This window comes from Delphinus delphis, chromosome 20 (assembly GCF_949987515.2).
Source record: "Delphinus delphis chromosome 20, mDelDel1.2, whole genome shotgun sequence".
Taxonomy (NCBI): Eukaryota; Metazoa; Chordata; class Mammalia; order Artiodactyla; family Delphinidae; genus Delphinus; species Delphinus delphis.
The window spans coordinates 5,155,257-5,170,186 of record NC_082702.1 but is presented as its reverse complement, the minus strand read 5'-3'; the positions used below and the strand labels follow the sequence as shown (position 1 = coordinate 5,170,186).

Sequence of the window (14,930 nt, the reverse complement as noted above, 5' to 3'; positions counted from 1 at the left end):
GGCCTGTGCTCCACCACGGGAGAGGCCGCGGCAGTGGGAGGCCCGCGTAACTTAGGCTAAAACAGCAAATAATTAAAACCCGTTAGCAAAAAGAAAGAACAATACAATTTATAACAATTTTTAAACATATTTATTTTTTTATTCAGGCCGCGCTGTGAGGCATGCAGAATCTTAGTTCCCTGACCAGGGATGCAACGGGTGCCCCCTGTAGTGGGAGTACAGAATCTTAACCACTGGACCACCAGGGAAGTCCCAATTTACAACAATTTTTGAAAACGTTTTGCTCTTTTTAAAGCAATGGTTACTGACCTAAATTATCACTTGCCTTAGTCCTCCAGTCTCAGACCCTACGACTTGTCCCTGAGTCTCTGGAACTAAGCAAATTGTTGAATTTGGCCTCTGGAGTGAAAGGGGAGTAGAAACGGAGAAGCTGTTCTGCAGGGTGTCAGTATGAAATAGCCCATTCAACCCAGGGAGAGTTTTGTATTTCTCATTCTAGTGTGTAATACAGAGACAAGTTCAGCTTTTTGTTTTTTGCGGTATGCGGGCCTCTCACCGTTATGGCCTCTCCCACCGCGGAACACAGGTTCAGGACACGCAGGCCCAGCAGCCATGGCTCACGGGCCTAGCCGCTCCGCGGCATGTGGGATCCTCCCAGACCGGGGCACGAACCCATGTCCCCTGCATAGGCAGGCGGACTCTCAACCACTGCGCCACCAGGGAAGTTCAGTTCTTAAATTAATTCTAATTGCACAAAATCTTCCTGGATCCAACCACTGACTCATGTCAACTACTCTGGAAGACCCACATTTCCAGAAATATGAATACCTTTGGGCTCATTAGCAGGACACGAGAGCAACCTACTAGGGAAAATAGCATTCTACTTGTTTAGAGAAAACATCTTCGTTTTCGACATAACTGGTCCCCACAAATGTAACCTTTAGCTTAAAATTGTTACAGACTGCAACTTAAGCCCGTCAAGTACAAGCACCTTCCAAGCACTTTCCGGGCCCGCCCCCTTCCCACCCTCCCTTGGTCCCTGCTTGCACCTGGGTTCCCCTCACCTCCCCCCCCAACCCGGTCCTTAGCGCTCCACCCAGGCCCCGCCCCACCTCTTCACCACGCGCATGCGCACTTCTCTACGGACCCGGAAACGGAATGCTTACAACGAAGGTCACACTGCAGAACGTAAGTTTCTCTTTTCTAGTTTAAATCTGTGCTTCGCGGTCCCTTTACTCCATCCTTAGGGTGCTGGAGTCACTGCGGTGTTTAAATTCCCACTCCCGCCCCTCCTCCCATCACTGTTACAGATCGTGGACCGTTTCCCTTTGGGTTTTAAATTTCTCTGCGTCCAGTACCGAAGCCCTTGCCTTTTCTGCTTTCGGTCCACGTAGACACCGCCTTTCGCTCCGTTTTCCTGCTTAAAACCCTTCAGTACCTCCGCCCTGCTTGTAAAGTCCTCTTCCGTGAGGTGGATTCGAGCTCCCCAGCCTCGCCCTCCGCCTCCGTAGGGCAGCTCCGGCCGCAATGCTGCTGGAGAGGCCGCGTCCTCTCCCCGGTCCTGGGGTCCTGGAGAGTCCTCCCCTCTCCTGAGACCCCTTACCTCTTAGACCCTCTGTCCTCACCTCTTACTCAGACCGGTCTTTCTGCCCCGTAGGCCTCCCCTTCCTGGTCAACCCTTCCTCAGACCCCGTGTAGGGGGAGGTGACCTGGGCCAGCCTTGTGACACATAGTGTTCTTCGGTCCCGAGTTCCAAACTGTCTAACAGTATGCGGGCGTCTTATTCAGTCGCCATCCTCGTAAATACAGGGGCGAGGGGGATCAGGAGAAGCAGAGACAGAGCGACTGAGAGAAACAGAAAAACTGAGGAGGATAAAGAATGAGGGAGAACCAATGGGAACATAGAGGGACTTGGAAATAGACAGTAAAGTGAAAGTGATTAAGCCTGGAAGGTAGCAGGTGAATAAAATAAAGAAGTAAATAAAAAAGCCGGATCTCCAGGGATTGGAGAGCAGCAAGGGGTGAGGGGCTCTGGATCAGTGGTGGGAGGGTGGTGACAATGGTGAGGCGTTTCAGACAGAGGGTCCGGGAGAGGATAAAAGGTGGAACCATGGCCTTCAGAGCATCATGGTGCTGGGAGAGAAGGAGAGGAAAAATATGGACTACTAGAGCAGAGAGAGCAGGAAGGAAGCATAGCCACCTGGGGTGCCAGAGAGTGGGGAGGAAGAGAGTGTAACAGGGAGAGAAGGGGTGTAAACAGAGGGCAGAGAGGGAACAGAAATGGGGGGAAGAAAGGCACAAGTACATAAAAATGTAGGTCATCTGAAAGGTTAGGGAGAAAGATCATCAATAGGGGGAACAGGTTGCAGAGTGGGGCAAGACAGGAGTGAGAAAATAAATAGGAGGGCAGAAACAGCAGGAGAGTAGAGGGGAGCAAAGAGGCAGAGACGTAGAAAGAAGTAGGGAGACAGATAAACAGAATGAAACGGAAACACATAGTAGTGCAGGTAGAGTCCTAGAGATTATCATACTAAGTGAATTAAATCAGACAAATAGACACATGATATCACTTATATGGGGAAAGCTTAAAAAAATGGTACAAATGAACGTATTTACAAAGCAGAACTAGACTCAACAGACGTTGAAAACAAACTTATGGTTCCCAAAGGTGGAAGGAGGGGGAGGGATAAATTGCGAGTTTGGGATAAACAGTTACACACTACTATATATAGAATAATTAAAGCAACAGTGACCTATTGTACAGCACAGGGAACTATATTCAATATTTTATAATAACCTATCATGGAAAATAATCTGAAAAATATATTCAATAAAAAAAGGATAACCTACACTATTTGATCTTCAAAGATCTATCATGCACTGAAAAAAAATAAGTGTAGGAACTTACTTGTTGTTCTCTGTGTGGGAGTTTACTGTCCTGAATCCTTCCTGTGACAGTGGGCAGCAGAGGACTGTCTGTTCCTCATGCTGAGGTCTTCCCTGTGTGTGTGGTTGTGAGTCAGGAAGGGGGTGTGTCGATTCTAAGCATTAAACAGCATCTTTCCAACTTTCAAGATCGACCTCTAAAGACTCCTATTGCCTGAGGAAGAAGCCCGGAAGAGGAAAGAAAAGGAGTCAGAAATGGCTCTTTCTCAGGTAAAGTCATTTTCTCTGTTGATTCTTCAGTCTGTCCTTCCTGAGATGCCCTTCTTTGGACTTGCTAATCTTGTCTGCCACCTGTACATTCAGTCATCCAGGGCCTTCCCTCAAGGCCTGTCATCTCCACTTAGATCCCGTCTCCCCATGACCCAGTGACCTGGGACTTGTGAAGAGGCTCCACTGGGCCTAGTCCTGGGCAGGGCTTCACACCCATGTGAAGTGTCGCGGTGTCAGTGCTACTGGGCAGCAGGGATTGTTGAGGGGCCCCATCTCAGTGCACTGTCTGTTCTCTGTAAACCAGGATAAAGAAGCTGTACATGCAAGTCAGGTAATAATATGCACTTATGCCCGGTAAATTTTAGCAAACAGACTAATTACAGCAAATACGTTGTGACTTTTCATGCTGCATTAGAAACGAAATGGATGTGTCGCTGATTTAAAAATCGTAATGATGGGGAATGGAATGGAAAGTTCAGAGATACATCAGTGGTAGAGGGTGTTTCATTCTATCATTGATTTTAAACTTTGAAATCAACCTAAATCTCTGACACATGGAGATTCTTAGCCCATTTTCATCATCTCCGGTCCTTGGAGGTTACTTTTCGCTGTTGGTTGCCATCCTCTGACACATAGAAGTTTCTCATTCTGATGCAGGTAAGTTTACAGCTTTATACTTTTGCTGGTAGATACCGGGTTTCCCAGCACTGTTTGTTCCTGAGACTGTCCTTTTTCTGTTGTGTGGTCTTGGCACCCTTGAAAATGCGTTCTATGTATATGCAAAATTAATTTTGAGTGTTCTGTTCTGTTGCATTACTTTACATATCTGTGTTTATGCCAGTACCATACCATCTTGATTATTTCGTGATATGTTTTGAAGTCTATAAAGGGTGCCCTCTATTTTTCTTTTTTGTTAAGAGTATTTTGGAGATTTGGGAGATTCCCTATGAATATTAGCATAGTTACTTCTATTTCTGCAAAAATTGCCATCGGACTTTTGATAGGGATTACATTGAATCTATACAACACTTTGGGTAATAGGTCATTTTAAGAATATTTAGTCTTTCAGTCCATGTGTATAGGATGTTTATTTGTATTTCCTTGTGTGTCTTTTAGCAACATTTAATAGTTTTCAGTGTACAAGTCTTTTGCCTCCCTGGTGAATTTCTTACTAAGTATTCTATCCCTTTGATGCTCTAGAAATACGATTGTTTTCTAATTTTCTGTTGACATTGTTCACTGTGTATAGAAATGCACATGGTTTTTGGGCATTGACTTTTGGTATCCTGCAACTTTTCTAGAGTTGTTTTTTGATGTAGCAGTTTCCTCGTGGAATCTTTACTGTTTTTTTTGTGTTTTTTTTAATCTTTACTGTTTTTACATATAAAAGTTATCATCTATGAAGAAAGATAATTTTACTTTTTTCAATTCGGGTAACTTTCTTTTTCTTGTCTAATTTCTCTGGTGAGGGCTTTCTGTACTTTGCTGGACAGTAGTGCAGAGAGTGTGTATCCTTGCCTTCTTCCTGATCTGAGAAGGAAAGCTTTCTAGCTGAGTGTTTATATCTCTCTTTTTTTCTTTTTGGCCTTGTGGTGGGATCTTAGTTTCCTGACCAGCGACTGAACCTGGGCCACGGCAGTGAAAGTGCCGAGTCCTACCCACTGGACCGCCAGGGAATTCCCAGAGTTTTTATATCTTGAAACATAGTTGAATTTTGTGAAATGCATTTTTCTGCATCAATTGAGACGATCATATGTTTTTTTCCTTTATTCTGTTAATGTGGTATATGACATTAATTGATTTTTGTATGTTGAGTCATCCTTGCTTATAGTAATAAAATCCACTTGGTCATGATGTAAAATCATTTTAATGTGTTGTTGAATTTGGTTTGGTACTATTTTGTTGAGGATTTTTCAGTATTCATGAAGGATACTGGTTTGTAGTTTTCTGTGTTTCGTGTGTCTTTCTCTGGGCTTGGTATAGAATCATGCAGGCTCCACAGAATGAGTTTGCCAGTGTTCCCTCTACAGCTCTTCGGAAGCTTGGAAGCTTTTTATCAGGATCAGAGGTAATTCTTCTGTAAATGTTTGGTAGAATTATGCAGCAAACTGATATGGTCTTGGCTTTTTCCTTGTTCAAGATTTCAGATTGCTGCTTGAACCTCTCTAGTTATAATTCTTTTCAACTTTTTTATTACTTAAAGATTAGAGCTTAATAGGTTGTATGTTTCAATGAATTTACCTGTATCCTCTAGATTATGCAATTTGTAAGCATTATTGTTCATAGAACCCCTTATAGTTTGTTTTTTTAATTTATTTTATATATTTATTTTTGGCTGCGTTGGGTCTTTGTTGCTGCGTATGAGCTTTCTGTAGTTGCGGTGAGCTGGGGCTACTCTTCATTGCAGTGTACGGGCTTCTCACTGAGGTGAGAAGCTTCTCTTGTTAGGGAGCATGGGCTCTAGGCGCATGGGCTTCAGTAGTTGTGGCACGTGGGCTCAGAAGTTGTGGCTCGCGGGCTGTAGAGCACAGGTTCAGTAGTTGTGGTGCACGGGCTTAGTTGCTCTGCAGCATGTGGGATCTTCCCGGACCAGGGCTCGAACCCTTGTCCCCTGCATTGTCAGGCGGATTCTTAACCACTGCGCCACCAGGGAAGCTCCTCATTTTGCTAAATTTGATTTTATTCTTCTCTACTTCCTTGAGTAGTAAAAATAGATTTCTGATTTGACTTCCCTGTTAGTACGGCTTTCACTAAATTTTATAAATTTTTGTATGTTTTCATTTTCATCGAGATATATTAAAAATTCCTTTGTGATTTCTTCTTTGACCCATTGGTTATTTATGAGTACGTTGTTTTATTTCCACATTTTGGGGATTTTTCTGTTTTCATTCTGCTGTTTATTTCTAATTTTATTGCTTTGTGGTTTGAGAAAATTCATTATGCTCTCAGTCTTCTTAAAATTGTTAAGATTTCTTTTATGTCCTAACATGTGGTCTCTCATGGAAAATGTTTTATTTGTTCTTGAGAAGTGTGTGTTTTCTGCTGTTGTTGGGTAGAGTGATATGTACATGTCTTTTAGATCCAGTCGGTCTATAGTGTTGTTCAAGTCCTCTGTTCCCTTATTGATGTTTTCTTTGGTTCCACCCATCGAAAAAACTGGGATGTTAAAGTCTGATAGGATTATTGTGCTGCTATTTCTCTCTTTGTTTCTGTTAGTGTTTCCTTCATTTTTGGAGGGAGCTCTAATGTTAGATATATAAGTACTTAAAATTATATCTTCTTAGGGAATTGATTCTTTTAGTAGTATATATTGTCCTTCGTCTCTTGTATCAGATTTTGTCTTTAGTTTATTTTGTCTGACATTATGTAGTCGCCCCTGCTCTCATTAGGATGGAATATTTTTTTCCATCCTTTCACTTTTTACCTTCCCATGTCCTTAGATTTGTGAATGTTCACAGTTGCAGCTCTGACGCACTCTCTGTGTGTCTCTCGCTCTTGTTCCCTGTTTTCCTCCTGTTACTTCCTCTGGTGGTCGCTGCTCAGGCACACTGTACAGTGGTGAAAGGCAGGAGCCCTGGCCAGCCCCCTTCACTCCACTTCAGAGGGAAAGCATTGAGGGTTTCCTTCTGATTTTAATGTTTGGTGAAATGTTCTTGCTTCATAACAATATATTTTTTTCTATATTCCTTTTTGTCATGATTTTTAATTCTCCAGGAAGTTTTTAACTTTATTATTGTGATAAGTCTTTTTCTTAATATGTTAAATTAATGTAATAACTTCTAATTTTGAGTTAGTGTTTTATAAGTGGAATACACAAACTCTGTTCTGCATTTGTTAATACCTACCTATTTTAATTTTAGTGGATAAAATTGTACTTATATTCTTCAATTTAGGTGTTGTATAGAGATAGGGGTTAAAAGTTTTGTATTTTTCTCTTTATGTTTGTACCATTTTTCTTTTACTAGACTACTATAGAATAATGTTGATGAAGTAAATTAAGTGCAGGTAATACTTTCTTGTTCTTCGAAAATGCTGAAATAAATGTGGATGAAAATGATAACAGAAAATGTTATCCAAAAATATGTCAGTAGACAACTCCTATCTTTTCTTTTTTTTTTTTTTTTTGTCCAAGCCAAGCAGCTTGAGGGATCTTAGTTCCCCAACTAGGGATTGAACCCAGGGCCACAGCAGTGAAATTGCCGAGACCTAACCACTGGGCCACCAGGGAACTCCTGCCTTTTCAATTAATTGTGTGTTTACATGTGTGTGCACGAGTGCATGGAAGTGCAAGTCCATGGTTTTGATAAAGACATCATTATTTCAAACCTATCTTTTTGCATTTGAAATTATATCTTAAATGTATTCCTTGGCCTCGAATTTTTTCTACAGTATTGTGTTAATGGTTTAAATAACAATACGATTACTAACATTTTATGTGCATCTGTGTGTGAGCTGCCACAGTACTATCCTTTGTAAGATTGGAACAGGTCATCTCTAATGAGCTTTTATGTTTATAACAATTTCATACATGTAAAGAATTTATTTAGAATGATACTAGCATATAGGAATTGTTCCAGCACTTCTAGTCATTGCTCTTGTTATCATTATCATAATTGCAGATTTTGACCTTTCTGTAAAGCCACTGTGGACTTTGTCATCTCTGAAGGCACCACTGATACTGTAGCTCATTTAGATTTTGAATATCATGCAGTGTGTAAAACATAACATGTAACACTTCTGCATAGACAACCTGTTATTGAATTTTATTTCTAACTTTTTCGTGTGTTGTCTGGAAAAATGAAAAATCTACATTGATTGGAGGATATCGTAATTGCTATGAAAAGGCATAAGAAATTAAAATTAGAGACCCATAATTTCCCTAAATACCCTTACATGGATCTGTCAGACTACATACTTCCACTGAATTGATCCTTACCACTCTCTCCTCTTCTCATTTTGTGTGATAATAAGAACTCTCTTCATGGCCCCTTGATGAGACATGTTTTCGTTTCAGGCACCGTTGACATTCAAGGATGTGGCCATAGAATTCTCTCGGGAGGAGTGGGAATGCCTGGACCCTGATCAGAAGGCCTTTTATGTGGATGTGATGTTGGAGACCTACAGCAACCTGATCTCCCTGGGTGAGGATAACTTCCCTTCAGAAGTTGGGATATGCCTTTTGGGTATCTTTGCATTTTCCCTCTGTGCCCCTTGGGAGCCCTTGTTTTGCTTGACTGATCTGAAATCCCTGTTGACTCAGATATGAAAAGCTTCATGATGTGATATCATGAGTTTAAGCTTCACTTTTCTGCAAGTGATCTATCCATTTCATGATACGTCAGGCATTGTTCCAGAGCTTAAGTATTTATAAAGCTCCGGGCAAACTTTTCAAATAACGAATTCTCTTTTTTCTACCCCCGTGCTTTCGATTCACTACTTCTTGGAAGAGAGCTAATTATCTGCATATTACACTGTTCCCTCTGCATTCAGAAGGAGGCAAGTGGTGGAGCAATCGGTGAAATATTTTTCCAGACCCACCCGTCATGTCCTCACTCCTCAGCTGAACAAAGAGCTGGGATTCTGGAAGAGCCACAGATCTTATTTATTTCTTTTGAGAAGCAGAAATTTCTATTTCTGATCTGAATATTATTTGCATTTTGGAACAAGAGGAAGAGCCCTAGCCTCTGAAGAGTGATGTGAAAATAGCAAAAAACCAAGGGGGTGGGAAGGGTGGGAATTTATCAAAAGTGTGAACACAGGTTAGGTCTCAGAAGGGCAGAAAAGAAGCGGCAGCATTAGTAGTCTTTGGGTAACTCTACCCAAGTGGGAGAGTTCTTTCCGAAAATAGAAGTTTATTTATTGTGAACTCTGAGAGGACATTTTTCTTATTCCTGGGTTATCATTCTGTCATTCAACGTGTAAAATGTATTCTTTCACCCTCTGGTGGGGCTGCAGCCCCATCAGAGACAAAGGCAAAGTCTTTTTTTTTTTTTTTAATTTATTTATTTTTATTGATTTATTTTTGGCTGCGTTGGGTCTTCGTTGCTGCGCACGGGCTTTCTCTAGTTGCGGTGAGCGGGGGCTGCTCTTCGTTGCGGTGCGCGGGCTTCTCATGGCGGTGGCTTCTCTTGTTGCGGAGCACGGGCTCTAGGCTCGCAGGCTTCAGTAGTTGTGGCACGTGGGCTCAGTAGTTGCGGCTCACAGGCTCTAGAGCACAGGCTCAGTAGTTGTGGTGCACAGGCTTAGTTGCTCCGCGGCAGGTGGGATCTTCCCGGACCAGGGCTCGAACCCATGTCCCCTGCATTGGCAGGCAGATTCTTAGCCACTGCGCCACCAGGGAAGCCCAAAGGGCAAAGTCTTTATCATGATCTATGCTCTGCCATCTGGCCCCTGTGAACTAGATTTTACTTGACTTTGAGGAGCGTGAAGAGGGTTGTTTTAAAGGCATCTTTTGCCCCCTTCATTTCTCTTTCTGTACTTGACTTCATTGGGTGCTCAGTTCTCAGTCCATATCGTAAGAGTTGATGCCTCCAGACTCCAGTCTCTGGGCCTTTCTCAGTTTTGTCCCTATTTGTGTTCCTATATGACCTCATCAGAAGATGGGAGAACACTGGCTGCTCTTTCATTCCATCTGGCACCTCAGCACCGGCATGGAGCTGCCTCCAACCCCGTCTGCTTGTTTAGATCTCACAGCCATTTCTCCTGATCTGATTTTGCCGCACACTTCAGGGGTGTGTGAAACAGAGAGGTAGATTGGATCTTGTGTAATTTTCACAGAGCAAAACTATAAAGACGGTGGACAGAGAGATCCTCTTTTTATTTCCCAGTCCCTCACGGGGGGAATATGTGAATCCTTCAGCCTCTCAGTTTGGCATCTTGGATAGAACGCATGGTTTCTTCTCGAGGGCTGTAATATCTGACCCCCATATCTTGTATTGTTTTCGCTCTTGTACTGCTCTACCAAGTCCGTAATGTAGACTCTGCCGATTTCATATTCTTCTAAGTTTGCATGATTTTGCCTTTCGAAACTTGCTTTTGAAATACATATTCCTAGAGTCTGAAATTTTATCCATTTTCTTTGCTGTGATAATCCACCTGTAGCAGACAGCTACGGATGGACTCTCTGTGGAGTGGGTTTACTGGGTGACAGGAAATTGTCGTTGGAGAATGCTTTCCCTCATATGCTGTAATATTTTCCTGCTCCACAGTAAGTCGCCACTTGAAGCTACTCAGTAGAGTGGTCTGCGTGTTGTAGGACACGAGATAGAAAGTATCACGAGAGCCTGACTGAGAAGCCTTTCCCGTTTTTTTTCTGGCTTTGAGGACTGTCACAAAAGCCTCTCTTAGGGGCACTGTGACAATCTTGTTTCCATGTACTAATGACCATCCCCTATGAGCCTCAGGAAATGATGTAGGAATTTATCCCAGGAAAACTTTGTCCAAGTTCTCCTCTTCCTGATGCCAGACCCCAGGGCTGGAGGGTCTGACGTGGGGCTCAGAATTCGCGCTCCTGTGGGAAGACCTAGGTAATACAATTATTCTCCAGTTTGTCTGTCACCCACACAAAGTATGGGATTTGGTGGTATCATGGGTCCACCCCCTCCTACGTATCTCGTTGTGGTTTTTTCTTTATGTCTGGTAGGTTTCTTTATGTTCTGGTAGGTTTCTAGTAGGTTTCAGTCTTTTTCAGCCATGGTTGTTGTCATTTGGGTGTGCTCCTGAGACGAGGTGAGCTTAGGGTCCTTCCACTCCGCTATCTTGGCTGCTCTCCTCTTGTACAGTTATATCACACCGATGGACCATCACAAGCTGTGCTCCCAATATGCATATACCCTGTGCTCCACTCATGCCCTTTCTCAGACCTGACCTTTCCTGACGTGGTACTTTGACGTAGATGGAACCACTGTTACTTGCTCACGTATTTATGTTGTTCCCCTGATTGTCTCAGTTTCCGCAGCACTCCTTCACCCATCCCTCCACCTTCCACATTACTCAGACTGTAAAAATGATCCCTCTTTTTCTGTCGAATAACTTTCTCATGACGTGACCGAAATCACTATGTGCAGCTGTGATGATTCAGAAACCATTTTCAGAAGTGGTGGCTGAATAACATTATCGGTTACATGGCTCCCTTCTTTTGCGTCTCTCTTGGAGTTTTCTTTTTAAACTCCTGGTATTTGTTTTAATATTTTGTAATCTGTACTGCCTGGGTGGGCAGTCATGCTTGAGAATATGTTGTCTTAGTTTGGAAGTTCAGGTTCAAATCCTGTTCCTCTCAGTACTTTCTATATCAATTGCAGTCATGTACATAAACGTGTGAGTCTACTTCCCTGATTTTAAAAATTGTGTTGATTTCCATCAAGCCTTTTAAACAAATTAGTGCCATTAGATGGCTTAGAATCTTGTATGTTTTATAGTAAAGATTGAAAAGTTACTTTTTATAAATAGTTATATTAATATTCTGTCATGTTTATTGTCATATCACTTTGTATCCTATCTTGTATACTTTTCATCTCCAGTTTGTTCTAAACAACGTTGTGTCTGACCCTAGTTAATAAATATACAAATTGCTCACTCTTTATTACATATATTTTAGAGGCAATGAACTGGAGAATTTAATTGCTCTGTGAAGGTAGGGAATTGCTCTGTTTATTGGCTATTAGGTTAGGTAACTCTAGAATAGTACATTTATTAATTTTTTTGGTGTTTTTAAAAATTTATTTATTTTATTTTTGGCTGCACTGGGTCTTTGTCGCTGTGAGCAGGCTTTTCTGTAGTTGCGGCGAGCGGGGGCTACTCTTCGTTGCAGTGCGCGGGCTTCTCATTGCGGTGGCTTCTCTTGTTGCGGAGCATGGGCTCTAGGCACACGGGCTCAGTAGTTGTGGTGCACGGGCTTAGTTGCTCCGCGGCATGTGGGGTCTTCCTGGACCAGGGCTCGAACCCGTGTCCCCTGCATTGACAGGTGGATTCTTAACCACTGCACCACCAGGGAAGCCCCATTTATTAATTTTTAATTGTAATTTATATATGATGGTTTTTCAGCATTTATTATAGACTACAACTGACATGTACCACTTGTTAATGTAGTAAAATATGTATTCTTTATGGGTACATAGTTTTATAGCAGATATTTAGAAAAATTTTTTTTTTTAAATTGTGTTATCAAATTCTTCATTTTCTATATGCTGTATTTTGTAATTCTATACTGCTAGTTATTTAAATTATTCATTAGATAAGTCTGTTTTGGATTATGTACCATTGCAGTATGGTAATGTACAGTATTGTATGTTCTTTAGCATTGATTTATGTACCATAGTATGCAGAATATATGTACAGTATAATATTTTTTGCATCCTCATTTATGAGACCACAGTATGTTTATTGTTAATTGGTATATGCTTTGGTGGAAAAATATTGTTTCTTCAAGAGCTAGCATAAGCTTGTCTAGTGTGAATGTTTCTGTTATAGGGTGTTAGAACTAGGCTACCCTAATATTAATTTGAATGACATGTAATCACTCTTTCTTTAGTAAAGAGTCCTATTCTTGGGGCTTCCCTGGTGGCACAGTGGTTGAGAGTCCGTCTGCCGATGCAGGGGACACGGGTTCGTGCCCCGGTCCGGGAAGATCCCACATGCCACGGAGCGGCTGGGCCCGTGAACCAAAAAAAAAAACCAAAAAAGAGTCCTATTCTTTTAGTGTTCCTAAAATTTTTAAGGTCATGATTGGGAAGTTTCATAACCTTTTTGGACGTGTTACTTTATGTTTATTTTACTTTATTTTGGCCATGCTGTGTGGCTTGAGGCACCTTAGTTCCTGGACTAGGGATCGAACCCGTACCCCCTGCAGTGGGAGTGCAGAGCCCTAACCACTGGACCACTGGGGAATTACATACTTTTGGTTTAATATCATATATTCAACATTAAACGTTTACTCATGAATTGTAATGAATAATACACCTTATGGTTCTTTGTATCTTGTAGATATCTCTCATATACATGTGATCAAGAAATTACAACCAAGAGCAAACAGTGATAGAGGAGAAGTATTCCAAACAGTGATGTTGGAAAGACAGAAAAGCCATGAAATGAAACATTTTTACTTCACGGAAATCCAGGAAGATGACTTTGGGTGTCAGTGGAAGGATGATGAAAGAAATTACAAAGGAATGTCTGTAGCCTGTAAGGAAAATGTAACTCACAGAAGAGATCGACATAGTAGGTGGAATTCAGGAAAGAAGCCCATTGAAAATAGGCTTACATTAAGCTTTCAGGATGAATTGCATGTATTTAAGAACGATATTTACAAATGTAATGAGTGTGGCAAAGCCTTTAATCATGGCTCATCCCTCCGCAGACACCAGATAATCCACACGGGAGAGAAGTTATATAAATGTGGGGTATGTGGCAATGTTTTTCGTCTAAAGTCACACCTTGTAAGTCATTGGACAACTCATACTCGTGAGAAAACTTACAAATGTAATGACTGTGGCAAAAGCTTTAATCATGGCTCATCCCTCCGTAGACATCAGATGAGCCATACCGGAGAGAAACTGTATAAATGTGATGTATGTAGCAAAGTGTGTAGTCAGAATTCCTCCCTTAAACGTCATCAGAGGATTCATACCGGAGAGAGACCTTACCAATGTAATGAGTGTGGCAAAACCTTTAATCGTGGCTCTCACCTCTCCACACACGAGGTAATCCATACAGGAGTGAAATTATGTAAATGTGATGTGTGTGGCAAAGTCTTTAGTCAAAATTCATGCCTTAGAATCCATCGGAGAATTCATAACGGAGAGAAACCTTACAAATGTAATGAGTGTGGTAAGGTCTTTCGTCAAAATTCACATCTTGGAAGACATCAGAGAATTCATACTGGGGAAAAACCTTACAAATGTAAAGAGTGTGGCAAGGTCTTTAATCAATATTCAAATCTTGCAAGTCATCAGAGAATTCATACTGGAGAGAAACCTTACAACTGTAACGTGTGTGGCAAGGTCTTCAGTCAAAATTCAAATCTTGTAAGTCATCAGAGAATTCATACGGGAGAGAAACCCTACAAATGTAACGAGTGTGGCAAATTCTTTAATCAAAAGGCATACCTTACAAAGCATCAGAGAGTTCATAATGAAGAGAAGTCTTACAAATGTAATGTGTGTGGCAAGGTCTTCAATCGAAATTCAAATCTTGAAAGTCATCAGAGAATTCATACTGGAGAGAAACCTTACAAATGTAATGAGTGTGGCAGGTTCTTTTCTCAAAAGCCAAACCTTGGAAAGCATCAGAGAGTTCATACTGGAGAGAAATCTTACAGATGTGATGAGTGTGGGAAGGTCTTCAGTCGAAATTCACTTTTTGCAATTCATCAGAGAATACATAATGTAGAGAAACCTTTCAACTTTAATGGAGTTGAAATGCCTTTACTCTGATCTCAACCCTCACTAAATATCTGATAATTTATACGTGAGAGAAACCATGTAAATGTGACATATGTGGGAAGGTCTTCATTCAAAATTTACACCTTACAATTCATTGGAGAATTCATAGTGAGGAGAAGCTGAGCAAACGTCATGAATATGGCAAAGATTTTGTGCCTGCAAGCCTCACTTCCTATCAGATAATCCGTAGTGGAGAGAAACCTTACAAATGTAATGAGTATCTCAACGTCTTCAGTCCAAATTCGTACCTTAAGATCTGCCAGATACTTTATACTGGAGAAAATCTTTTCAAATATAATGAGTGTGGCAAATCCTTCAGTGTTCTGTCAAGCCTAA

General features: G+C 41.4%; 1 protein-coding gene across 1 annotated transcript; it reads left to right on the top strand.

The window, feature by feature from the left end:
• The first annotated feature begins 1,147 nt into the window (after window positions 1-1,147).
• On the top strand, window positions 1,148-14,716 carry LOC132416394 (zinc finger protein 665-like). Its single transcript, XM_059999758.2, has 4 exons — window positions 1,148-1,188; window positions 3,076-3,156; window positions 8,171-8,297; window positions 13,138-14,716. The coding sequence occupies exons 2-4, from the start codon at window positions 3,142-3,144 to the stop codon at window positions 14,583-14,585; spliced, it is 1,590 nt and encodes a 529-aa protein (XP_059855741.1). The 5' UTR covers window positions 1,148-1,188; window positions 3,076-3,141; the 3' UTR covers window positions 14,586-14,716.
• The last annotated feature ends 214 nt before the right edge of the window (window positions 14,717-14,930 follow it).

Bases quoted from the DNA above. Each gene is read 5' to 3' on its own strand.
- LOC132416394 (XM_059999758.2), top strand. The intron at 8,298-13,137 runs GTGAGGATAACT...TGTATCTTGTAG, and splicing joins CAGCAACCTGATCTCCCTGG to ATATCTCTCATATACATGTG.